The sequence below is a fragment of the Euleptes europaea genome, chromosome 1 (genome assembly GCF_029931775.1).
Source record: "Euleptes europaea isolate rEulEur1 chromosome 1, rEulEur1.hap1, whole genome shotgun sequence".
In the NCBI taxonomy this organism is placed as follows: domain Eukaryota; kingdom Metazoa; phylum Chordata; class Lepidosauria; order Squamata; family Sphaerodactylidae; genus Euleptes; species Euleptes europaea.
Window position 1 is genome coordinate 176,543,995 of NC_079312.1, and position 26,272 is coordinate 176,570,266.

Consider the following 26,272-nt stretch of genomic DNA (forward strand, 5'->3'; position numbering starts at 1 on the left):
GAACAGGAATGCGGACAACTTCTCTGCCTTGCAGCTGGTGCGCAGAAACCCAGGGCAAGTACCAGCCCAGATCAGTGTGTGTACGCTGTCTCTACTTCTGTCAAAGCTGGTGGCATCTTGGCGCCCTGCAAGCAAACTGAAAAGGCAGCGGTTGGTGGATGAAAGGCGCCATTCCTTTGAGGAACTCTTGTTATACAAGCTATTGATTTTCCAACGCTGGCCTATGGAGGCACGGTGATGCTCCTGCAGTGCCAGTGCGATCGAGTCAATTGTTCATATTTTACTGAACTGTGAATTTTATAGGCATCTCAGAAATCACCTAATCTCACCTCTGCTGTTCAGGTTCCCCTGAATACACCAGCCACTGCAGTCAGGGTAGTGTTTTAATGGTGAATTTTCTACTTGAAGACAAGAATCCTACCATCTCACATACAGTGGCAAAGTTTTGCTATATTGCCACCAGAATACGGAGATCGTTGTTGCAGTGTGAAACAGCTCTCTAAATATACTATTGTATGATTGTGTACTATTGTGATTGCTTTTTTTAAAATTGTTATGCTAGTCAGTGACTGTATTTAATCTATCTGTAAGCCATTGATTTGAGAGATAATCTGACTGCAGTTTTTCATATTCCTGTTGCCAGGCACAGACCAGGGTGAAATTGAACTACCTGGACCAGATTGCAAAGTTCTGGGAGATCCAAGGCTCCTCACTGAAAATCCCCAACGTGGAGAGGCGAATTCTTGATTTGTACAGCCTGAGCAAAGTAAGTTGGAGTTCAATACCTCCCTGAGATGGAGGAGGGGGGCTAGTCCTTCTAAAGCTTGGGAACAGGTAGAAGAACTTGTTTCATGGCTGCCTTTGGTATGTGTCGACGGGTGACTGGAAGGCCGGGGCTAGAAATGGGGAAAACTTGGGTCATGATTTGGAGGTGGGGCTTGAAAGAGACCAGGATGATACTGACACAGCTTGAAAGAGACCAGGATGATACTGACACAGCGTATGGAGAAGTGGATTTACTGTGTGCCGGGACTGAGTGAGACCATTAGAGCAGGGGAGGTTTGCCATTTCTCTGTTTCGTGTTTCAGATCGTGATGGAGGAAGGTGGATATGAAGCCATCTGCAAGGATCGCCGGTGGGCCCGAGTTGCCCAACGCCTTTCCTATCCATCGGGAAAGAACATTGGCTCTCTTCTCCGCTCCCACTACGAGCGCATAATTTATCCTTATGAAATGTACCAGTCGGGGGCCAACCTGGTGGTAAGCAGCCCCTACTGTAGGAGCCAGCGTGGTGTAGTGGTTAAGAGTGGTGGTTTGGAGTGGTGGCCTTTAATCTGGAGAACCGGGTTTGATTCCCCACTCCTCCACATGAGCGGCAGACGCTAATCTGGTGAATTGGGTTGGTTTCCCCACTCCACATGAAGCCAGCTGGGTGACCTTGGACTAGTCACAGCTCTCTTCGAGCTTCCTCAACCCCACCTACCTTACAGGGTGTCTGTTGTGGGGAAGGGAAGGTGATTGTAAGCCGGTTTGAGACTCCCTAAAAGGTAGAGAAACCCTGACCTGGATGGCCCAGGCTAGCCTGATCTCGTCAGATCTCAGAAGCTAAGCAGGGTCAGCCCTGGTTAGTATTTGGATGGGAGACCACCAAGGAATACCAGGGTTGCTGTGCAGAGGAAATCACTGGCAAAGCACCTCTGTTAGTCTCTTGCCATGAAAACCCCCCAAAAGGGGGTCACCGTAAGTCGGCTGCGACTTGACAGCACTTTACACACACACACACACAAAAGGTAGAGAAAGTCGCCATGTAAAAATCAACTCTTTTCGTGTTAACCTTTCTTTGAATCTCATTTTGCCTTCCATTTCCTGCTTGTGTGCTCTGGAGCCCTTAGGGAAGTGTCACAGCCTCCTGAGCACAACCCTCTTGGCTTTGGTTTCACATTCTGGGAAGGCACTTCTTGGAGGAGGGTGTGGGGTAGGAGCTTGATTTGCCCAAAGGCGCCAGGTCTTTCCTTGCGTTGTTTATTCTCTAGCTGTTCCTAGTCGCTTGCTTTCTGATTTCCGCTCATGGCGAGTGCGGTCAGGACGTTCGCTCATCTTTTAACGCTGCTCTTTCTCCCAGCAGTGCAACACCCATCCCTTTGACAACGAGGAGAAGGACAAGGAGTATAAGCCGCACAGCATCCCGTTGCGGCAATCGGTGCAGCCCTCAAAGTTCAACAGCTACGGGCGCCGGGCCAAGCGTCTGCAGCAGGAGGTGAGCGTAGCATGTATCTCTTGCCATATTCACTGCTTTTGTTCTGGTTTTTGGGAGGGACTGTGGCTCAGTGGCAGAGCATCTGCTTGGCACACAGAGGGTCCCAGGTTCAGTCCCTGGCATCTCCAGTTAAAGAGACTAGGTGATGTGAAAGACCTCCGCCTGAGACCCTGGAGAGCTGCTGCCAGTCCGAGTAGATGATACTGCGTATGATGGACCAAGGGTCCGATTCAGTATAAGGCAGCATCATGTGTTCATGTGGGTTGGGTGAGCTCCTGTCTCCCAGGGCTGTGGTACGCACACCTGTCTCCCTGTCTCTGCAGACGGCCATATTGCTTCCCAGCCCTGCTTTAGTTTTTCCTCACGAGCTTCGAAGGCCACAATTGTTTCAGCCTTTTCCCCAACCCCTCTGGGACAAAGCACCTGATTGCTGTGGAAGTGACTGGACCGAAGTGGACGAGAGCCTTGAATTTTCGGTGTTCTGCCCTTTCTGTCTAATGGGCGTTGCCTTGCCCCCCCCTCGCGTCTTTATGAGCTAGCCACTTATTTTTAAATCTTGCCGGTCAAGCTTTGATTCTCTGTAAGCTTTTGGGGAGTTTTGTGCGTGGTTGTGGTTATTAAAGGAAACAAGAATTCGCCTACCTGTCTCACACAAGTTTAGGAACTGCGGAATCAGGTAGTTGTAGTTTGTTCAAGATCTAGGAGGATGGGTCTTCGGATCTCTCATGTGGGTTAATTTATTTATTTCCTTCATTTATCGCCCCACCTTTTTCCCCCGAGGAGGACTCAGAGCAGCTTACGTCATTCTCCTCTCCTCCATTTTATCCTGACGACAACCTTACGAGGTAGACTAGGCTGAGAGTATGTGACTGGCCCAGGGTAACCCCGTGAGCTTTCATGGCAGAGTGGGTATTCGAACTTGGTCTCCCTGATCCTAGTCCAACGCTCTACCACACCACTCTGTCTGTCTCTCTGGCTCACAGTATGCAGTAAGAGCATAATTTCCTAGGTTCTGTTCCTAGGTCTGTATCAGACCAAACTACTAGTTACCACAAATCTGTTCTAATTTTGGTCATGCCTGCTCCAGAGAGAGAAGGCTCTTAGTGGTTCCTTCTCCTGAACTGTTTAATTTTTTTTTCATGGTTAATTTTTTCTTCTGAGCAGCACGATCCAGACCATAGGTCCCCAACGTCATGCCTGGAGGCGCCATGGCACCCGCCCGCACATTTCCTGGCGCCTGCCAAGTGTTTATAGAAAGTGGGTGGGGCCAGGTGGGGATCCTGCCTGCCAGGCCTTCTGATTGGCCATTGGAGATCTGATTGGCTGCGCAGATTAAAATGTTGTTTTGGGGGCAGCTCTGCCACAGTGTTGGGTTTTATTCTCTCTGGCTCCTTTCCCGGCATATTTTAAAAAATGGCTCTTCCTGCCCCCCCTGCACTTGAGCTTCTTCTGTGTGTGTGGCTTCACTTCCCGTGGTGGTCATTTTGGGGTTGTGCCTCCCGCCCCGTGTCAGAATTCCAAAGGTGCCCACAGGCTCAGAAAGGTTGGGGACCCGTGATCTAGACAGTTTCCTCCCTCCCTCCTTGCATCTTAGTCAAGAAGGAAGCCTGCAGTAGTATGTATAGGTACTCCACCTCTACAAGGTCACATCCTTGACATTAATCAATCCACAGGGCCATGGCTCAGTGGTAGAGCCTCTGCTTGGCATGCAGAAGGTCCCAGGTTCGATCCCCAGCATCTCCAATTAAAAAGTGACCAAGTAGACATAATGTGAAAGACCTCTGCCTGAGACCCTGGAGAGCCGCTGCCAGTCTGAGTAGACAATACTGACTTTAGTGGACCGAGGGTCTGATTCAGTATAAGGCAGCTTCATGTTTTCATAGCTATTACTCTTTGTGGACTCTGTTGCTTGCAGTGGATTGGATGCCCCACTTTGCTTGCATATGTTTGCTGTTAAAAGGGTGATGCAAAAAACTTCCAGCTTTCTCCCTCTTGTCATGCTTGTGGTCAGGGTGATAGGGTAGCCAGGTCCTGCCTGGCCTCTGGCAGGAGCCTAGGCCATGGGCAGCTTCTCCCGCATGCTTGTGAGTGCACACGGCACGATTTTGTCACTTCCAGGTTTACCCAGGAAGTGCCGTGCACGTGCAGGGACTCTCTAGCAATTCCCCCCCCCAGAAAACACTATGAAAACCATAGAGTTTTGGGGGAGATTGCTAGATCATCGCTGGCACTTCTGGGGTAACCTGGAAGTGCCAGTGGACGTGCATGGCGCATATAGATCGCCGCTGCCCCCCATCCCAGCTGGCTTACCGCCAGCCAGCCACTAGATGGTTGGCGGGCAATTGGGAACCCTAGTAACAGTATAGTTTTAGGATGTTTTGTTATCCCTTAACTTCTGAGGGTCCCCCCCCCTAAAATCTTCTGAGTTCCTGAATAAATGGAAGCCCACCTTCTCCCCAGTTACAGTTTCCACGTATTGACTTTTTTAGCGGCTTTCATTTCTAGATGTTCAATCAAAAGGAGTAGAGCTACAGCATCTGTCTCCTTCAGTGTGATCCAACAATACCTCCCCTCTTTGTGCCTCTTGTTGACACCTGACTGCAGTTGTCAGTACAGCTGTTGATCCCTGCTCCCCAACGCATTTTGTCATCCTACAGGAATCCGAATCGTGCCCCGAATCAGTCAGCGCCCCAGCTCTGGTACCCGAGCAAGCGCCTCGAGCATGGGTACTGTTCCTGTTCTGTCGGCTCCTCTTGCCTCTGTCTCTCTCGCTGTGTTTACTCACCCTGCTTCGTGGCTGGAGGTCCACGGGCCACGTGAAAAGGGAGCTGTGGCTTGAGGTGTCCTAACTTACCCTGCTTCACTTTGCTTCTGTTTGCAGTGCGCTCTGGGCATGTCTCACAGTTGAGATGTATCTAGCTAGGAACTCTGCTCCACAACCAGATTGATTTCCTTTCCCGAAAACTGACCCAACGCTATCTTAGTGTCATCCACGTCTGCCTTTGTAAACCGTTTCCTCTTCTCACCCTGACTGCGTAGTTGTCACCGCTTTTCCTTTGCTGCTGCTTTCTCGATGGATCTCTGCCACACCTTTTGGGACCGACTGCTTCATGTCAGTGTCTGCTTCTGTCCCCCTTATAGCCAGAGCCGACGGAAGAAGACATCGAGAAGAACCCGGAGCTGAAGAAACTGCAGATCTACGGTGCTGGCCCCAAAATGATGGGCTTGGGGCTTGTGGCCAAAGACAAAAACATGCGCAAAAAAGGTAGGAGTGGCGGTCCAGTTACACAGTTAGGGCACCAGGGGAGGAGGGTTCCTCATGACAACATAAGAGCCCTGCTGGATCAGACCCAGGCCCATCAAGTCCAGCAGTCTGTTCACACAGGGGCCAACCAGGGGCCTCTAGGAAGCCCACAAACAAGACGACAGCAGCAGCATTTATCCTGCCTGCGTTCGACAGCACCTAATACAATAGGCTTGCTCGTTTGATTCTGGAGAGAATAGGTCTGCATCATGACTAGTGTCCATTTGGACTAGTAGCCATGGATAGCCCTCTCCTCCATGCACATGTCCCCTCTTAAAGCCTTCCAAGCTGGCAGCCATCACCACATCCTGGGGCAGGGAGTTCCACAGTTTAACTCTGCGTTGTGTGAAGAAATACTTTTATCTGTTTTGAATCTCTCACCCTCCTAAACTCTGTCCTAAGCTCTGTTCTCTCCCCGTTTCAGACAAGGAGATCCCGGAGTGTCCTCCTACCGTGATAGTGAAAGAGGAGGCCCCTGTTCCCGAGACCAAGCTGGAGCCCGCCTCTCCCCGTAGCTATGCAAATATAAAAGAGGAGCTCAGGCACAGTCCGGAGCCTTGCACCAAGATGACTATGCGTCTGCGTCGCAACCACAACACTCAGTTTGTAAGTTAAACCCCCCTCCCTGGTTGGGTGAGTCCTTTCCATGCATCCTGTGCTCTTTGTTTATCTCATCTATTTTTTTAAAATTTAAAACATTTATTAGCCACTTTTCTTCCTTTAAGAACTCAAGGCGGCTTACACCACAGATAAAACATATAAAGTAAAACACATTCAAAAAGTAAAACACATTCAAAACCTAAAAAACAACGTTTAAAATCGCAGCTCAGCACTGCTAGTAAAGTTAAGCAAATATGGTCCTCTTCAACTGCCTCCTAAAGATCAAAAGCTAGGAGGCCTGGCTCGCCTCCCTGGCGCACCTTCCTCAATCGTGGGGCTGCCACCAAAAAGGCTGTATCTCGTGTACCCACCAAACGAGCTCCTTTGATTGATGGGGACAGTCAGGAGGGCTTCTCCCTGTGATATTCCTGGGCAGGAACATACGGGAAGAAGACGGTCCTTCAGATACCCTGGTCCCAAGCCACAAAGGGATTTAAAATGCTGGTAATTGCCCTAGCCGGCTTAATTGCTTGAGCTGGGGCTGAACTGCAGCTGGCGTATCTGCAGAATAATGTCTCGGGGTCCCCTCTTTTCGTGCGGATGATACATCCAAGTTGACTAAAACTGGCGAATTGTTGGCAGATGTGACTCTGTGCTCATGGTGTTTGTAGCTCCTCTGCCTGCTGAGGTGAAGAGAGACCGACTGGTCCCAGCAGATTTGCGATTTCCTCTTACTTTGAAGTTAGAGGGGAGGGGCTGTGGCTCAATGGGGGAGGCTCCGCTTGGCATGCAGAAGGTCCCAGGTTCAATCCCTGGCATCTCCAGCTAAAGGGACTAGGCAAGTAGGTGATGGGAAAGACCTTGGCCTGAGACCCTGGAGAGCCACTGGCGGTCTGAGTAGACAATACTGACTTTGATGGACCGAGGGTCTGATTCAGTAGAAGGCTGCTTCGTGTGTGTTCATTATGAGGGGAGAGTCATTGGTTCAGTGGTGGAGCCTCTGTTTGACATGCAGGAGGTCCCAGGTTCAGTCCCCGGTAGTGAAAAAGACCAGGCAGGAGGTGATGTTAAAGACCTCTGCCTGAGAACCTAGAGAGCTGCTGCCAGCCTGGGTAGGCAGTACTGACCTTGATGGACCGACGGTCTGATTCAGTATAAGGCAGCTTCATGTGTTCGTGTGAAGTACCTGCTTCCCGTGGCCATCCAAGAAGCAGCTGTAGTCCTGGATCTATCAGGCGGCCTTCATCGTTGTCTTGGTGATTCTCAGATTTGGCGTTGGTTGTCTTCCCAGATTGAGTCTTACGTTTGCCGGATCTGCGCACGGGGGGATGAGGACGACAAGCTGCTGCTGTGTGACGGTTGTGACGACAACTACCACATCTTCTGCCTCTTGCCGCCCTTGCCCGAGATCCCCAAAGGAGTCTGGAGGTGCCCCAAATGTGTCATGGCGGTAAGGAGGTCCCCTGACTCTGTCAGTGCGTTGGCTTTATTTGCTTGACCAGGCTTGTGTTTTGTGCCCTGTCATTAGATGCTGAGATTTTCAGACTTCTGAGAAGGGTAACACAAGCCTGGTGATTCTTGCTCGGTAACCCTTTGCCCCTGGGCTCTTCTGCTTACTTTCCTTGGTTTCTCGTAGGAATGCAAGCGGCCCCCAGAGGCCTTTGGCTTTGAGCAGGCCACTCGGGAGTACACGCTGCAGAGCTTCGGGGAGATGGCCGATTCCTTCAAGGCTGACTACTTCAACATGCCTGTACATGTGAGTTCCGGCAGCCTCATCCCGAGCTACTAATGCACCCTTCATCTTCGTGTCTAGGATGGGAAGGGTCCGCCAGATGCTGAAAGCACGGCACACCTGCTTCCTCTTCTCCGGCGGGTTCTGCCCTGATGTGTCCTTTGACCTGGAGCTACCAGCATTTCCACATTTCCGTGTTGCGTCCTCCGTCATGCCGATTCTCTCCTTTGTCCCCCCCTCCCAGATGGTGCCAACAGAGTTTGTGGAAAAGGAGTTCTGGCGCTTAGTGAACAGCATCGAGGAGGACGTGACAGTGGAGTACGGGGCTGATATCCACTCCAAGGAGTTCGGAAGCGGCTTCCCCATCAACGACGGCAAGAGGAAGCTCTCCCCTGAGGAGGAGGTGCGTGACCCCCTTGGCCATGCCTGAAGCCCTCTACCCTAAAGTATTGTGACCCTCTCCTCTAGCGGCCCTCTCTCCCTGAGGCTCAGTCTGCATCCCCGGCTGCACAGCCTTTCTCAGCCCAGCACCTGTGATTGCAGGAATACGCTGCCAGCGGCTGGAACCTCAACGTGATGCCGGTCCTGAAGCAGTCAGTGCTGTGCCACATCAACGCCGACATCTCAGGCATGAAGGTCCCGTGGCTCTACGTGGGCATGGTTTTCTCCGCTTTCTGCTGGCACATCGAAGATCACTGGAGTTACTCCATTAACTACCTCCACTGGTGAGCCATCTGGGGGCTTTGTGGGGGGGGGGAAGCAGGGCCGTTCTGTCGGGCTGGGCTTCCCACGCCGGCGTGGTATAGAGGAGACCCAGGTTCGAATCCCCACTCGTACCACGGATGCTCACTCAAAGTAGCAAATAACTTACCTTACTCTACAAACTTTTAAAATAGATGGCTGCCTTTTCTAGAATATGTGAAAAAGGGGGCATCACGAAGTAAACGATGCCCATAAAACTATCATATGATTTGCATTTATTAAGGTCTGCTAAGCGGCACGATTTCTGTAAAAAGTACTGATGTATAATATTGGAACCAAATATTGAACCATATCTCGACTGTACGGCGTTTAAACCTACTGTTGTTGCATTTTTATTTTGTTATTATAAAATAAACTTAAAGCGTTAAAATAAGAAAAACCCCACAGGGTCACAATAAGTCAACTGTGATTTGACAGCAAAAAAAAAAAAAGGTAAAAAAAGAGTAGAATAAGCCCTTTTAAATACTTGATGCCCCCAAGGAGAAGTAAAAGAGCTGTATCTAACAGCGTAATTCTATGCTGAATTACTCCAGTCTAAGCCCCTTTAAATGAATGGGCTTAGGCTGGAGTAACTCTCCTCAGGATCGCACTGGAAGCCGCTGTTGAAACCAGGAAAGGTGAGGTCTTAAGAAAATTATGTTAACATAATTTTAAAATATATATATTGTTAGTTTCGTGGGCATCTTTTAAATACGTGATGCCCCCTTTCCCACATATTCCAGAAAAGGCAACCATCTATTTGAAAAGTTTGTAGAGTAAAATAAGTTATTTGCTACTTTGAGTTGTGAAAACGTCTTATCTGAAATTAAAAGGTTCCACACCTTCTCATACCATTGCCTGTTAGAAGGCATCTTTGCTTTTTTCCAGTACGGGGCAATCAGAGATTTTGCTGCCAGGAGCAGTATTGAAATCTGTTCCCCTTTTTGGGTAGAGTTGTATATCAAATTTTTCTAGTAGGACAATTAAGGTACCGTGAGGGACTTTGTATGGCATGACTTCTGTAAAAAGTACAGATGTATAATATTGGAACCAAGTATTGAGACATATCTCAGCTGTACGACGTTTAACCTCCTGTTGTTGCATTTTTATTTTGTTTTTTATTTTAAGTTTATTTTACAATAACAAGTTAAAAAAAATACTTTGTTAAATCATAGCAGAACCAAAAGTGGAAAAAGAAAATGGTGAACAAAAGTCGCTTTTCTGTGGCATGTTCAACAGAATTTCAGAGGAGTATGGGTGGAATGTTACGGATTCCGTGGACTGCCAAAAAAACAAAATCAAAAAAGTGGGTTATAGATCAAATTAAGCCTGAACTGACCCTAGAAGCTAAAATGACTAAACTGAGGCTGTCGTATTTTGGTCACGTCATGAGACGACAAGAGTCACTGGAAAAGACAGTCATGCTAGGAAAAGTTGAGGGCAGCAGGAAAAGCGGAAGACCCAACAAGAGATGGATTGACTCAATAAAGGAAGCCGCGGCCTTCAATTTGCAGGATCTGAGCAAGGCTGTCAAAGATAGGACATTTTGGAGGACTTTCATTCATAGGGTCGCCATGAGTCAGAAGCGACTTGACGGCACTTAAAACACACACACACACACACACACACACACACACAGAGAATTCTTGATATAAAGGAAGTTTTCCCGGAATCTTTAATTCTGACTTGTGTTTCCGCTTCCTAGGGGTGAGCCCAAGACCTGGTACGGGGTCCCATCCTTTGCAGCCGAACATCTGGAAGAAGTCATGAAGAAACTAACCCCAGAGCTGTTTGAGAGCCAGCCGGACCTGTTGCACCAGCTGGTGACGCTCATGAACCCCAACACCCTCATGGCTCATGGAGTCCCAGTGAGTGGTCGCCCTTCCTTCCCCTGCCCTTCTGTCCATCCGTCCACCACGGAGCCAACCTTTTCTCATAGAGTCATAGAGTTGGAAGGGACCACCAGGGTCATCTAGTCCAACCCCCTGCACAATGCAGGAATTTCACAACTACCTCCCCCCCACACCCCCAGTGACCCCTCCTCCATGCCCAGAAAATGGCCAAGGTGCCCTCCCTATAAATGATCTGCCTGAGGTCATAGAATCAGCATTGCTGACAGATGGCCATCTAGCCTCTGCTTAAAAACCTCCAGGGAAGGAGAGCTCACCACCTCTCGGGGAAGCCTGTTCGACTGAGGAACCACTCTGACTGTCAGAAAGTTCTTCCTGATGTCTAGACGGAAACTTTTTTGATTTAATTTCAACCCGTTGGTTCTGGTCCGACCTTCTGGGGCAACAGAAAACAACTTAGCACCCTTCTCTATATGACAGCCCTTCAAGTACTTGAAGATGGTTATCATATCACCTCTCAGTCTTCTCCTCTTCAGGCTAAACAATCACTTCTCCCTTCCTACTTCTGCAGGTGGTCCGCACCAATCAGTGTGCCGGAGAGTTTGTCATTACCTTCCCGAGAGCTTACCACAGTGGTTTCAACCAGGGCTACAACTTTGCGGAAGCCGTCAACTTCTGCACTGCTGACTGGGTGAGTACGGAACCAGCCGAGACTTGCGCGAGTTCTGTCCTTGGTTCGGGGGAAAGTTGCAGCGGGCTACGGGACAGGGAGCGGGAGTTTGGGCTGTAGTTTGTGACATTGAGGTGTGCACACCGCTACGACACATCCAGCATTCTCAGGAGTGCAAGTCCTTCGTTGAGAGCCAGCATGGTGTAGTGGTTAAGAGCAGCGGACTCTAATCTGGAGTTTGATTCCCCACTCCTCCACATGAGCGGCGGCCTCTAATCTGTAGAACCGGGTTTGATTTCCCGCTCCGCCTGGAGAACCAGGTTTGATTCCCCGCTCCTCCACATGAAGTCTGCTGGTTGATCTTGGGCCAGTCACAGTGTCTCAGAACTCTCTCTGCCCCACCTACCTCACAAGGTGCCTGTTGTGGGGGAAGGAAGGGGTTGTGATTGTAAGCCGCTTTGAGATTCCTTAAGGTAGAGAAAATTGGGGATTAATAACCAACTCTTCTTTTTCTTATTGATGTTGTTTACCGGCCCTCCTCCTCAGTTGCCAGCTGGTCGCCAGTGCATCGAACACTACCGGCGTCTCCGCCGCTACTGCGTCTTCTCGCATGAGGAGCTTATCTGCAAGATGGCCGCCTGTCCTGAGAAGCTCGACCTGAACTTGGCAGCTGCTGTGCATAAAGAGATGTTCATCTTGGTGCAAGAGGAGCGCAAACTGCGCAAGGCTCTCCTCGACAAGGTGGGAGGCGTAGGCATGGGTGGGCGTTGCACGTATTTTACTCTGTAAACGTATTGGCCTTTTATTCCGACTGAAACAGTCCTCAAAGTGACTCAGAAAAGGGAAGTGCGCACTAACTCTGCCTGCTGTTTGCCAGCAGCCAGTGAATGCTGGATGTCCATGTAGGAAGGTCCTGTTTTCTTGACTCCTCTGGAAGGGGGCAGAACTCAGAGAGATCTCCTGGGCAGGCTCTGTGGAACGACTGACTATCAAACGGTCAGGGAGGCCCCAGCCAGCAGGGCATGGGCTTGTTTTGGGTTTGCCGCAGATGGCCCAGAGCAAGCGTGGTGTAGTGGTTTGGGGCGGTGGAGTCTGATCTGGAGAACCGGGTTTGATTCCCCACTCCTTAGGGGAGGGTCCGTGGCTCAGTGGTAGAGCATCTGCTTGGCATGCAGAATGTCCCAAGTTCAGGCCCTGGCATCTCCAGTTAAAGGTACCAGACAAGTAGGTGATGTGAAAGACCTCCACCTGAAACCCTGGAGAGCCGCTGCCAGTCAGAGTAGACAATACTGACTTTGTTGGACCGAGGGTCTGATTCAGTATAAGGCAGCTTCATGTGTTCACATGAGCGGGGGAGGCTAATCTGGTGAACTGGATTTGTTTCCCTGCTCCTCCACACGAAGCCAGCTGGGTGACCTTGGGCTAGTTGCAGCTCTGTTAGAGCCCTCTCAGCCTCACCTACCTCACAGGATGTCTGTTGTGGGGAGGGGAAGGGAAGGTGATTGTAAGCCAGTTTGATTCTCCCTTAAGTGGTGGAGAAGGTCGGCATATAAAAACCAACTCTTCTTCTTCTGAGGCGAAGGGCATCTTGGAGACAGATGGGTGATTCAGTTCCCGGTTCTAAGGTAGGCAGGAAATAGAAACTTTCCCCCCACTTCCTGTTTCCTGCCTGGAATCGCCCTCTGTCTCCACTTTCCTTCCTGCCTCACTACAGGTTAGGCAGCTGTTCTGGTTGCTCTCTCAGCAACCCTACTAGAGATGCGCGAGCAAGCTTTTTGGGAGCCTTCTACAGCTTTTAAAACTTTTTTCTCAAGTGGTAGAGAAAGTCAGTATATAAAAACCAACTCTTTTTCTTCCCCCGTTTCCTCCCCATCCCAGGGTATCACGGAGGCGGAGCGGGAGGCCTTCGAGCTGCTCCCAGATGACGAGCGGCAGTGCGACAAATGCAAGACCACCTGCTTCCTCTCTGCCCTGGCCTGCTACGACTGCCCGGATTGCCTCGTCTGCCTCTACCACATCGACGACCTGTGCAAGTGCCCCAGCAGCCGGCAGTACCTCAGGTGGGCGGGGAAGGAGCGGCCGCCGCTCCCCTCTCGGGCTGTGGTTGCAAACATCCAGCCATCTCCCTTCTGTCGAGAACTGGGCTGGGCTGGACGGTGGCTGGAGCACCCTGCGGTAGCGCGTCTGCTTCTAGCGTGTCTTACGATCTTGGCTGATCGCTTGCCTTTTATTAAGGCTGCCGTCTTCAAAAGTGTCCCCCGAGGGTGGTTGAATTGTTAGTTCTTAAACTGGGGTGGGATCCTGCTGCTGGGTCAGAGGTGTCTTGTTTGTCTTCTAATGTTAGGATTGAATTAAGTGCACCTCCCTGGCCCCACCCCCCAATAGATCCATGCACTGGCTTTGCTTGCTCAGATTGTTGGTTCGGGATTGAGAGGTCTAGAAGGGACCCTGGAGACACTGAGTTTTTCCATTAAGTTTCATCTGACTTAACGGTGACCTGGTGGGGTTTTCAAGGCAAGAGAAGTTCAGAGGTGGTTTGCCACTTCCTGCCTCTGTGTAGCGACCCTGGTATTCCTTGGTGGTCTCCCATCCTACTACTAACCAGGGCCGACGCTGCCTAGCTTCTGAGATCTGATGAGATTGGGCTAGCCAGGGCCATCCAGATCAAGGCAATAGATGAATAAAGTGGTTTGCCATTGCCTACCTCTGTATAGTGACCCTGGTATTCTTGGGTGGTGAGAGCCAGCGTGATGTAGTGGTTAAGGGTGGTGGTTTGGGGCGGTGGACTCTGATCTGGAGAACCGGGTTCGATTCCCCACTCCTCCACATGAAGCCAGCCGGGTGACCTTGGGCTAGTCACAGTTCTATTAAGAGCTCTCTCAGCCCCACCTACCTCACAGGGTGTCTGTTGTGGAGAGGGGAAGGTGATGGTAAGCCGGTTAGATTCTCCCTTAAGTGGTAGAGAAAGTTGGCATATAAAACCCACTCTTCTTCTTCTTCTCATGCAAATACTGACCAAGGCTGACCCTGCTCACACAGCAGCTAACCAGTTGTCCAGGAGGGCCAACAAACAGGGCATAAAGCCTATGCCTGATGTTGCCTGCTAACCCTGGCATTCAAAGAAGGTTTACTGTCTCTGAAGGTGGAGGTTCCCTGTAGTCACCATGGCTAGCAGCCCCTTCTCCGTGAATCTGTCATGCTCAGGGTGGACTCCTGTGTGTGTGTGTGAGGGATTGGTGAAGTGTTAAAACTCTCATCGGGACCCTTCCAGGTGTTTGTAAAGAAAATTAAAGATGTGATTTACAGATGTCCAATGTCTGTTTTAGAGAGCCAGCATGGCATAGTGGTTAAGAGCAGCAGACTAATCTGGAGAACCTGGTTCAATTCCTGACTCTTCCACATGAAGCCTGCTGAGTAACCTTGGGCCAGTCACAATTCTCTCAGAACTCTGTCAGCCCATATGGAGGAAAGCAATGACAAACCACCTCCGAACGTCTCTAGCCTTGAAAACCCTATGGGATTGCCATAAGTCAGCTGTGAACACATCAAGCCACCTTATACTGAATCAGATCCTTGGTCCATCAAAGTCAGTATTGTCTACTCAGACCGGCAGCAGCTCTCCAGGGTCTCAGGCTGAGATCTTTCACATCACCTGCTTGCCTGGTCCCTTTAACTGGAGATGCCGGGGATTGAACCTGGGACCTTCAGCATGCCAAGCAGGTGCTCTATCACTGAGCCACAGCCCCTCCCTGTGACTTGACAGCACGTGCACGGGGACCCACACACCTGTTTTAACTGAGCCCAAAGTCAGGGAAATTTTTCCTTCAATTAAATTACAAAGGGTTTGGAGGTGTCAGGTATTCAGAACTATTGCTGCTATTTTAAAGATTGGGCATAACTTTAGAAGAGATCCACAGTGCAGCAACTAGGTTGTCCCGAGTGGATGCTGGAGTTGGGCAGATGGGCTTCCGTTAAGCTGAGAGATCAGACTGTGACCCCTCTTTGCCTCGATTCCCACCCTGAAGGTATCGGTACACCCTGGACGAGCTCCCCACCATGTTACACAAGTTGAAAGTCCGAGCAGAGTGCTTCGATACCTGGGCTAACAAGGTTCGGATTGCTCTGGAAGTTGAAGACGGACGCAAGAGAAGTAAGTCGCTTGAGCCGATTAGTTGGACAAACATGGACACTTGAAGCTGCCTTCTAATGAATCAGATCACTCACCTGTCACAGTCGGCATTGTCTACTCAGACTGGCAGTGGCTCTCCAGGGTCTCAGGCAGAGGTCTTTCACATAACCTACTACCTGGTCTTTTCAGTGGGAGATGCCAGGGATTGAACCAGGGATTGAAAGGTTGAAGGAACTGGGTATGTTCAGCCTGGAGAGGAGAAGACTGAGAGGTGATATGATAACCATCTTCAAGTACTTGAAGGGTTGTCATATAGAGGATGGCGCTGAGTTGTTTTCTGTTGCCCCAGAAGGTCGGACCAGAACCAATGAGTTGAAATTAAATCAAAAGAGTTTCCAGCTAAACATTAAGCAGAGGCTAGATGGCCATCAATCAGTGATACTGATTCTATGACCTTAGGCAGACCATGAGAGGGAGGGCATCTTGGCCATTTTCTGGGCATGGATTAGGGGTCACTGGGGGTGTGGGGCGGGGAGGTAGTTGTGAATTTCCCGCATTGTGCAAGGGGTTGGACTAAATGACCCTGGTGATCCCTTCCAGCTCTGATTCTGTTCTGTCTCTGCGTTAAGCAGCGCTGAGTGAGCAGAACTTGCTCCGCCCTTATTGACATGGCTGGGCTTTTCTTTTGTAAAACAGAGTATGTATGACCTTGCAGATAGGTTAATTGGGGTGGGGAGGCAGTGTGGAAATTCAAGCAGTGAATTCAACCTATCAGGGTCACAAGAAATAGAGACGGAGCGGTCGGGTGGCAGGATTAGTAACTTCTTTCCACATTGGCAAGAAGTGCATCCCAAAATATGTTGAAGCCTTGCGGCAGATACTGAAGCCCTTCATCTTAGCCTGTTTCCTGCCGTGGGTAGCCGGTATAGCTGGGGAAGTGGGATTGGTGCCGAAGCCCCACTGAGGGTCTGGTCTCTTGCAGCGTTGGAGGAGCTGCGGGCCTTGGAGTCGGAGGCGCGGGAGAGGAAGTTCCCCGAGAACGAGCTGCTTCACCGGCTCAAGAGCTGCTTGAGCGAAGCTGAGAAGTGTGTCTCGGAGGCCCTTGGTCTGTTAAGCAGTCAAGAAACGGGGTGAGTGGGGACTCCGCCCTGCCAATAACAGTTCCATTCCTGAGCGCGGCGCTGGCAGGGCCAGGATGCCACGGCCTTTCATCCAGCAGGGCTCAGGAACACATGAAGCTGCCTCATGCTGAATCAGACCCTGTGTCCATCAAAGTCAGTATTGTCTACTCAGACCGGCAGCGGCTCTCCAGGGTCTCAGGCACAGGTCTTTCCCATCACCTATTTGCCTAGTCCCTTTAACTGGAGATGCCGGAGATTGAACCTGGGACCTTCTGCATGCCGAGCAGGTGCACTACCACTGAGCCACAGCCGTCTGGCTGGTATAGGTGAACCGCTCTTTTCCGAGCGCTTCCTGTTGCAGAAGGCCTCGTCCCTGCTCCAAAAGTATTGTACTGGGAGTCTGCATAATATCTTTTTCAGGGATGTCGAGTTCTCCAGGCCGCTAAAACATCTCCCACTCTTTCTCTTGCTTGCCAGCATGGTGTAGTGTGGTGCCAGCATGGTGTAGTGGTTAAGAGCGGTGGACTCTGATCTGGAAAACTGGGTTTGATTCCCCCACTCCTCCACACATGAGCGGCAGAGGCTAATCTGGCAAACTGGATTTGTTTCCCCACTCCTCCACACAAAGCCAGTTGGGTGACCATGGGCTAGTCACAGTCTCGGCCCCACCTACCTCACAGGGTGTTTGTTGTAGGGAAGGTAAGGTGATTGTAAGCCGGTTTGATTCTCCCTTAAGTGGTAGGGAAAGTCAACATGTAAAAACCCACTCTCCTTCTCCTCCTCCTCCAGGGAAGCAGCAGTCCATATGACAGTGGAGGAGTTGCGTTCCTTCCTGGAGCAAATGAGCAACTTGCCCTGCGTCATGCACCAGATCAAGGAAGTCCAGGTAGTCAAAGCGGGGCGGTATTGCAGCCTCAAGTTAAGAGAGACCCGGCGGCCAGCTGGAGCGCTGAACCGGGCTCAACTGGGACAGTTCTGGCATGAAATGCTGGCTGTGACGCTGTTTGTGGCTTGGACCTGACGCGTGTCCCCTCCTAGGGCGTGCTGGAGAAAGTGGAGGCCTTCCAAGCAGACGTCCAGGAGGCCCTGCAGGACCTCCCCGCCAACTCCCCGGAGCTTCACAAACTGCTGGCCCGGGGGACAAGGCTCGGGGTGGAGGTGCCCGAGATGGAGCTGCTGGAGCGGCAGGTGCAGCAGGCCGTCTGGCTGGAGGAGGTGAAGCAGACTCTGCGCTCCCCCCGGGAGAAAGTCACCCTCTCTGTGATGAGGGCGCTCATCACCTCCGGCCGCGGGGTGGCCCCCAGCCCGGCCGTGGACAAGGCCATGGCCGAGCTGCAGGAGCTGCTGACCATCGCTGAGCGCTGGGAGGAGAAGGCGCAGATGTGCCTGGAGGCCAGGTGAGGTCTTGGTCCTTGCCGCGTGTGGGGCGGCCAGAGCGCGGTGCAGTGGTTGAGAGCGGTGGTTCGGAGTGGTGGAGTCTGATCTGGTGAACCGGGTTGGTTTCCCCACTCCTCCACATGAAGCTAGCTGGGTGACCTTGGGCTAGTCACATCTATCTCAGCCCCACCTACCTCACAGGGCTGTGGGGGGGGGGGAGGGATGGTGATTTAAGCCGGTTTTATTCTTCCTTAAGTGGTAGAGAAAGTCGGCATATTAAAACCAACTCTTCTTCTTCTCAATGGCCCTTTGGGAGGCCACACCCGTGGAAATCCCTATCTGATAGCTTCCCCCCTTTCACCGCAGGCAAAAGCACCCGCCCGCCACCCTGGAGGCCATAATCAAGGAAGCCGAAAACATCCCGGTGCACCTGCCCAACATCCTGTCCCTCAAGGAGGCGCTGTTTAAAGCACAGGCTTGGATTGCTGATGTGGAAGAGATCCAGGTGCGCTGGGGCCCCCCCGTGAGGACGTGGGGTGGGCTGGGCGTGGGTTTCCCAGAGCCCGCTCTGAGGGCCTCACCCAACCATGCCCTTCTGCCCCTTGCAGAACGGGGACCACTATCCCTGCCTGGATGACCTGGAGGGGCTCGTGGCAGTGGGCAGGGACTTGCCGGTCCGGCTGGAGGAGCTGCGTCACCTCGAGGTCCAAGTGGCCACCGCCCACTCCTGGCGGGAGAAGGCCTCCAAGACTTTCCTCAAGAAGAACTCCTGCTACATGTTGCTCGAGGTTCGTCCTGTCTTGGGAGCTTGTGGGGTTGGTGGGCCAGGGTTGAGTGGAGGAGCCCCGTAGAGCCTGGCTTTTTATTTCTTGGCCTCTTCCTAGAAGAGCTAGAATCATAAGAGTTGGAAGATACTCTACGGGCCATCTAGTTCAACCCCCCTGCTCAATGCAGGATTAGCCTAGAGCAGTGGGGTTCCCAAACTTTTCGGGCCACCGCCCCCTCGGTTCCACAAACTCAACTCCAGCGCCCTATACAAAGCATTATTCAAAATTAGGGGTTTGCATGACTCACTAAAGAAGATAATAACAATAAAATTTCAAAACAGTAACAATTAATTGCACATCTATTCAAAATTGAATTAAAACTTTTTAGTTGAAATTTATTCAGCAAAACTGATGAACTTGATCCAGTGGTACCAGCTCTTCAAAGTCTGGGAAAAAATTCTGATAGTTTCCACCAAATTTGCCAGCATGGTGCCATGGCTTGATCTATTGTAAATTAGTGAACAACACAATTGAAGGGGTGCCCCCCTGCTGCCCCCTTGCCTCTTCATGCCCCCCTAGGTAATCCCACTGTGCGCCCAGGGGGTGGTACTGCCCACTTTGCGAACCACTGGCCTAGAGCATCCCTGACATGTGTATAGAATCATAGAATCCTAGAGTTGGAAGGGGCCATTTAGGCCATCCAGTCCAACCCCCTGCTCAATGCAGTATCAGCCTAGAGCATCCCTGACAAGTGTATGGAATCGTAGAGTCTGGAAGGGGCCATACGGGCCATCTGGTGCAACCCCCTGCTCAATGCAGCACCAGCCTAGAGCATCCCTAACTAGAGTTTGTCCACCTTCCCTCCAGGTGCTGTGTCCGTGTGCCGACGCCGACTCAGACAGCGTCAAACGCACCAAGTGGCAGCGGGAGAAGGAACCGGGCCTGTACAAATCCGACACGGAGAGCCTGGGCCTCTCAGCGCAAGACCTCAGGGATCCTGGCTCTGTTGTGAGTGGCTGGGGCGTGCCCCCCCCCCCCCCGTAGTAATACTTGCTGGTGACGTGGAGCAGGTTTTTTGGTAGACGTTAGACATCGGGGCAAATCTTCCTTTGTGTACACCAGCATGGTGTAGTGGTTTGGAGCAGTGGACTCTGATCTGGAGAACCGGGTTTCATTCCCCACTCCTCCATATGAGTGGCGGACGCTAATCTGGGGAACTGGATTTGTTTCCTCACTCTTTCACATGAAGCCTACTGGGTGATCTTGGGCTACTCACAGTTCTCTGAACTCTCTCAGCCCCACCTTCCTCACAAGGTATCTGTTGTAGGGAGAGGAAGGGAAGGTGATTGTAAGCTGGTTTGAGACTCCTTTTGGTAGAGAAAATAAAAAGGTAAAGATCCTCTGCAAGCACCGGGTCATTCCTGACCCATGGGGTGACGTCACATCCCGACGTTTCCAAGGCAGACTTTGAGGAGTGGTTTGCCAGTGCCTTCCCCAGTCATCTTCCCGTTACCCCCAGCAAGCTGGGTACTTATTTCACCAACCTCGGAAGGATGGAAGGCTGAGTCAACCTTGAGCCGGCCACCTGAAACCGACTTCCGTCGGGATCGAACTCAGGTTGTGAGCACAGCTTTTGACTGCAGTACTGAAGCTTAACACTCTGTGCCATGGGGCTCCTTAGAGAAAATAGGGGTATAAAAACCAACTCTCCTTCACCCCGAAGACAGAAGATGTATAAATATGACCTTGGGCTAGTCACACACTCTCAGCCCCACCTGCTTCACAGGGTGTCTGTTGTGGGGAAAGGAAGGTGATTGTAAGCCAGTTTGATTCTTCCTTAAGTGGTGGAGGAAGTCGGCATATAAAAACCAACTCTTCTTCTCGATCTTCTTATTCTTGACGATCTTGTCTTGTGCCAGCAGATCCTGGCCTTCAAAGAGGGCGAGCAGAAGGAGAAAGCGGGCATCCTCTGCCTTCGCCAGTCCAACGCTCAGAAGCCCGTGCCATCGGCTCACAGTCCTCCTGGGGGGCAGTACTGTGTGTGTTTGCAGCCCCCCAGCCCTGCCATGCTGCAGTGTGAACTGTGTCAGGACTGGTTCCACACCACCTGTGTGGCTTGGCCCCGCCTGGGCACCCCCCGCCCCTCTCCCGCCTGGTGGGAATGGGAAGCGAAGTTCCTCTGCCCGCTGTGCCAGCGCTCCCGCCGGCCCCGCCTGGAGACCATCCTGGCGCTGCTGGTGGCCCTGCAGAAGCTGCCCGTCCGGCTGCCAGAGGGAGAAGCCTTGCAGTGCCTGACAGAGCGAGCCATTACGTGGCAGGATCGGGCCCGCCAGCTCCTCGCCTCTTCGGAAGTAGCGGCCGCCCTGGAGCGTTTGGCCGGGCTACGGCAGCGGCTGCTCGGGGACTCGTCCAAGGAGGCCGGAGCGCTCAAAGAGAGTAGCTGCAACGAACAGACCAAGGTGAGTGGGGGTGGAAGCCCATTTTCAAACCATTCTAACTGTTAGAAAATTCTTCCGAATGTTTAGCTGGAAATTGGGGTTGGTTTGACTGTCCTAGGTCATTTATGCATGGCCGCTGTAACCTCCTTTATTCTGTTTCAGCCAGGATCTAACTTTTCAGTATGCACGATATTCCATTCCTTGGTAGCTCGACACTGTTTCGACGCAAAACCAACTCAAGTCTTCCCATTACTCTGTTTTTCAGACTTTTTCCTCTCCCCTGCACAGGGCTGTCAAACTCTCTTGTTACGAGAGCCGGATTTGACATAAATGCCACTGGGCCGGGCCATGCCTCGCCAGCCCAGATCGGGACTGGGAGGGTGGCTGCCTCAGCTGGTGGGGGCCACAGTGAGCTCACCAGCCCAGATTGAGTGTGTGTGTGTGTGTGTGGGGGGGGGGTGTCTGCCTCGGCTGGCTCACGGGCCGGATAAGAGCTCTCAAGGGGCCGAATCTGACCCCCGGGCCATAAGTTTGACACCCCTGCTTTAGCAGCTCTGGGTTTCCTGTGTCTCAGCTTTCAGGCATCTTAGCATCACGTCCCCGTGTTCGACTTGCATGTTCAAAAAGCATGGTTTAAAAATACGTTGTTATTCTAGCGAGACTTGACAACTTTTCAAAATTTGCACTGCAAGCTGTTTTGTTTCCCTGGTCAACACCGGGCTGGCCAGTCAGCGTCAAAGGCTTCACTGCCGCACGTTCACTGCAATGAGTTTATCCTGTCTTGACTGGGCCATGTGGTCAAGCGAATCCCGGTAGCCAAGGAAGCCCCTCATGCCACCTGTCGGGCTGCTGGGGCTCTGTGCTGGGGCTGCCATGGGCAACTCCTGTGTACCTTTCGTCTCTCATCTTCCATCTCCTCATCCAGGTTTCCTTGGAGAACGGGGACTCTGCAGCACCGGAGAAGAACAGCTCCTGTGCCTCAGGTACTACCTTTGGTCCAACTGGGTGGATCCTGGCTTCTCCGTTTCTGTGCCAGCGTGGTGTAGTGGTTAAGAGTGGTGGTTTGGAGCGGTGGACTCTGATCTGGAGAACCGGGTTTGATTCCCCACTCCTCCACATGAGCATCGGGGGCTAATCTGGTGAACTGGGTTTATTTCCCCACTCCTACACACAAAGCCAGTTGTGGGTGACCTTGGGTTAGTCACACTCTCTCAGCCCCACCTACCTCACAGGGTGTCTGTTGTGGGGAGAGGAAAGGAAGGAGATTGTAAGTCTAATTCTCCGTAAAAGGTAGAGAAAATTGGCATAAAAAACCAACCTTTCAGCATGGTGTAGTGGTTAAGAGCTGTGGGTTGGAGTGGTGGACTCTCGTCTGGAGAACCGGGTTTGTTTCCCCGCTCCTCCACATGAAGCCTGCTAGGTGACCTTGGGCTAGTCACACTCTCTCAGCCCCACCTACTTCACAGGGTGTCTGTTGTGGGGAGGGGAAGAGAAGGTCATTGTAAGCCGGTTGAATTCTTCCTTAAGTGGTGGACTCTGATCTGGAGGACTGGGTTTGATTCCCCAATCCTCCACATGAGGGGCGGAAGCTAATCTGGTGAACCGGGTTGGTTTCCCCACTCCTACACATGAAGCCAGCTGTGGGTGACCTTGGGTTAGACACACTCTCTCAGCCCCACCTACCTCACAGGGTGTCTGTTGTGGGGAAGGGAACTGAAGGTGATTGTAAGCCGGTTTGAGTCTTCCTGAAGTGGTAGATAAAGTCGGCACATTTTTCTTAAGATCAGTAAGACCAGAATCAGCTGCGAGATGGTGGGAATGAGTGAGTTCTTGGGGGAATGGAGGCTACAACGCTTTTATTTTAGGCCAACTGCATCCCCCTTGATAAGGAGCTCTTGGGGACGATGTGCCCATCCCCTGTGTAGTGTTGGAGCTGGTGGGGGTACACGATTCTCGTTGCTTCTCGCTCTGTCTCCTCTTGTGCCCCCCGTGCAGAACTGGAGACTCTCTGCTCGTACCTGTCGCGGGCGCAGGGCCCCGTGCTGGAGCTGTCGGAGGCAACTCGTCTCTCCCTGGAGGAGCTGCTAATGGAAGGGGACCTTCTGGAGGTGACGCTGGACGAGAGCCAGAGCATGTGGCGCCTGCTGCAGGCTGCCTGCGCCCCCCACCTCGATAAATTCCGCCAGCTGCTCGATGTGAGTGATTGCCTCTTATGGGGGGGGAGCACAGACCCTGACGGATCAGTGGATGGCTGGGTCCCTGTGCCGCCATCTACACGTGGCTATGTGAATTCATTATGGCACCCTCTCTAACCCAGACCCCAGAGTCGGACTTTCACTCTGGAGAGCCAGCATGGGGTAGAGGTTAAGAGCGATGGTTTGGAGCGGTGGGCTCTGATCTGGAGAACCGGGTTTGATTCCCCACTCCTGCACATGAAGCCAGCTGGGTGACCTTGGGCTAGTCAGCTCTCTCAGCCTCACCCACCTCACTCGGTGTCTGTTGTGGTCAGGGGAAGGGAACGCAATTGTAAGCCGGTTTGATTCTCCCTTAAGTGGTAGAGACAGTAGGCATATACAAAAACCAACTCTTCTTAATTTTCAGCTGGAGCAAGCGGAACGAAGTGCCACCCGTGCGCGAGGCCGGGACGCAGAGCGGCGGCGGAAGCGCAAGACGGATCGAGGCGACTACCCGACCCTGCCCAAGGAGGAACTAGAGCCAAAGAAGATCCGGGGGGCAGACCCAGCGCTGCCCCAGGGCGGGGCTCCCCCTACAGCAGGCACAGATTGCAGCCACAATGGAGTTGGGGTAAGGCAGGGTCAGGGTCAAGCGAGCATGTTCACAGGCGGGGTGTGTGTGCAGAGGGCGTGAGTTTTCAGCTAAGGAACTCCCTGACAGAGCGGCTCCTCAGTGGAACAGGCTTCCTTGGGGGGTGGGGGGGAGCTCTCCTTCCCTGGAGGTTTTTAAGCAGAGCCTAGATGGCCATCTGTCAGCAATGCTGATTCTATGACCATAGGTAAATCATGAGAGGGAGGGCAGGAAATTTGCATTAGTGTTTGGCTCTCGTGGCCCTTTCTTGCATGCTCTGGGTAATGCCAATCGCCTCTGTGGGGTCAGGAAGGAATTTTTTTCCATGCCAAATTGGCCAGGGATCCTGGAGGGGTTTTTTGTGTGTGTGGGGAGCATCTTCTGGGCACGGAGTAGGGGTCACTGGGGGAGTAGGAGGGGAAGTAGCTGTGAATTTCCTGCCTTGTGCAAAGGGTTGGACTAGATGTCCCCGGAGGTCCCTTTCTTCTCTGTGATTCTATAAATGGAGTGCGTCTACACTGCACAGTTCTTTTTTTGGGGGGGTCATTTGTTTTTAAAAAATTTAACCAATGTTTGCACGTAGTAATTGCCTGCTTCTTTCCCAGTAGTTGTGACAGCTGGATTTCCCCTCCCTGGACTGTACTGCACTGCAAGGGACTCTGGCAGCCCCGTGTCACCCTGTCGGTTTGACTCACACTCTGCATGGGGGGCACCCAGCCCCGGAAGCAAGGGGGGGGCCGCAGCTTCCCCAACCCCCTTCGGGACTCCGCACTGGCCCTGCACCGGACTCTTTTCAGACGATGTAATATTTTCATTTTCCTTTTTCCCCCTCCTCCCCTTCCCTTTTGTATTGTTGATACCTCGGCAGGGGGGGAGGCGCGGCAGGGGCCGCCTGTTTCCCCTCGGCGGGAGCGACGCAAGACACTACCCTGCCGCTGTGAGGACCAGAGCCTTGCAGCTCCCCGGAAGTGGGCCGCCAGCTGTGTGCCCCGGGCTCCTCGCTTCGGGCCACGAAAGGAGCCGGGGGGCCCCTCGTGAGGGCAGCGTCCCCCCTCCCCGCTCCTCGAACCAGCATTCCCTGGACACACAGGGACGGCGCCCCCTGTTGGACAGAGGGGCAGCTCTCCCCCTAACCCGTCTGGAACCTGTTGGGTTTTATAGGAATTGGGTAACCACTCTGTTCTTTTTTGGGGGGTGGGCCGAAAGGGCAAGGAATCTTCTCGTTCCACTCCAGCCTCTTTTCCGCCCCTCACCTTCCCACCCCCAATCGTGGGCCCCAGGCTGCCTCAGGCTCTGACACTAAAGTCTTTTTGTCTCTTTTTAGTGTTTTTTCCTTTTATTTTCTCCAGCAGGGGGTGGGTGGGCAGTTGGGGGTTAGGGCGGGGTGTGTTATTTTATTGTATTATGATTTTTTTATTATTATTAAACTTTGGAGGTTACGGATCTTGCTCTGATTTCGGGAGGGAAGGTGTGTGTGTTGGGGGATTGTTCAGCACCCAGATCGGTCAGAGGTGAGGTTAGAAACTGGAATGTCTGGATTGGGTCGCTACTGTCTGTCTTGTAACTTTTCCTGATAACCGGAGCAGCGAGAAAACCAGAATGTGGGTGCTTTCTCTCCTCGAGTCCCTTTAGCGCAATTTCTTAAGCCATTTTCTACAGCCTTTTGAGTCCTACAGCACTCACTGAAAAGTCTGAAATGGTCACATCTGCACCAACCTGTCCGGGGAGAATTTCCAGACCCTTCTGCCATCTGAACAAGAGAAGTCTTCAAATGAACAGACTGGCAAAGCGAACATTGGGTGGCCATAGGCAGCAAGGAAACACAATTGCTAAGGTTACGAAGTCACCTCCTAAAATTGTCTTTAATACTTCAGAAGTAGGAAACCAGCTGGAGAGTTGGTGGAACTGTTAGGTGGCAAAGGTGAAATAGTTGATATTCTGGTTAGCTCTGTGAATGGCGAGTACTGCAGAGGATTTGAAGGAACCACTACAGTGCCAGTTTTGGGGGCGGGTGAAATATAGGCAATCACAGACCTGTTTGTCTAATCTGTCTTGAGTAAATCGGTGGAAGCATTCATGCTGAAATATACATAGAATTCTAGAGTTGGAAGGAGCCATAGAGGCCATCTAGTCCAACCCCCTGCTCAGTGCAGGATCAGCCTAGAGCATCCCTGACAAGTATTTGTTCAGCTGCTGCTCAGACTGCCAGCGAGGGGGAGCTCACCACCTCCCTAAGTAGCGAATTCCACTGTCGATCCACCCCTTACTGTAAACATTTGTTCCCTATTATCCTGCCGGTACCTTTCTGCCTGCAATTTAAACCTGCTATTGTTAGTCCTAGCCTTTGCTGCCAACAGGAACAGCTCCCTGCCCTCCTATAGGTGACAGCCCTTCAAATACTTAAAACCAACCCCATGTCCAAGAGTCAGCGTGGCTTCTGCATAGACAGACCTTTCCTCCTCAGCCTCTTAGAATTTTGTGT

At 51.9% G+C, this 26,272-nt stretch overlaps 1 protein-coding gene across 1 annotated transcript; it reads left to right on the forward strand.

Moving 5' to 3' along the window:
- Positions 1 to 647: 647 nt before the first annotated feature.
- Positions 648 to 24,412, forward strand: KDM5C (lysine demethylase 5C). The gene is made up of 26 exons (XM_056850730.1): positions 648 to 766; positions 1,089 to 1,259; positions 2,122 to 2,256; positions 4,914 to 4,982; positions 5,398 to 5,521; positions 5,985 to 6,166; positions 7,452 to 7,610; positions 7,797 to 7,916; positions 8,137 to 8,295; positions 8,436 to 8,617; positions 10,339 to 10,501; positions 11,055 to 11,174; positions 11,700 to 11,894; positions 13,032 to 13,213; positions 15,179 to 15,303; positions 16,265 to 16,412; positions 17,193 to 17,289; positions 17,442 to 17,800; positions 18,147 to 18,285; positions 18,389 to 18,568; positions 19,415 to 19,555; positions 20,470 to 21,006; positions 21,911 to 21,968; positions 22,981 to 23,180; positions 23,587 to 23,790; positions 24,396 to 24,412. Exons 2-26 carry the CDS (start codon positions 1,095 to 1,097, stop codon positions 24,396 to 24,398), a joined length of 4,146 nt encoding a protein of 1,381 aa, XP_056706708.1. The 5' UTR covers positions 648 to 766; positions 1,089 to 1,094; the 3' UTR covers positions 24,399 to 24,412.
- The last annotated feature ends 1,860 nt before the right edge of the window (positions 24,413 to 26,272 follow it).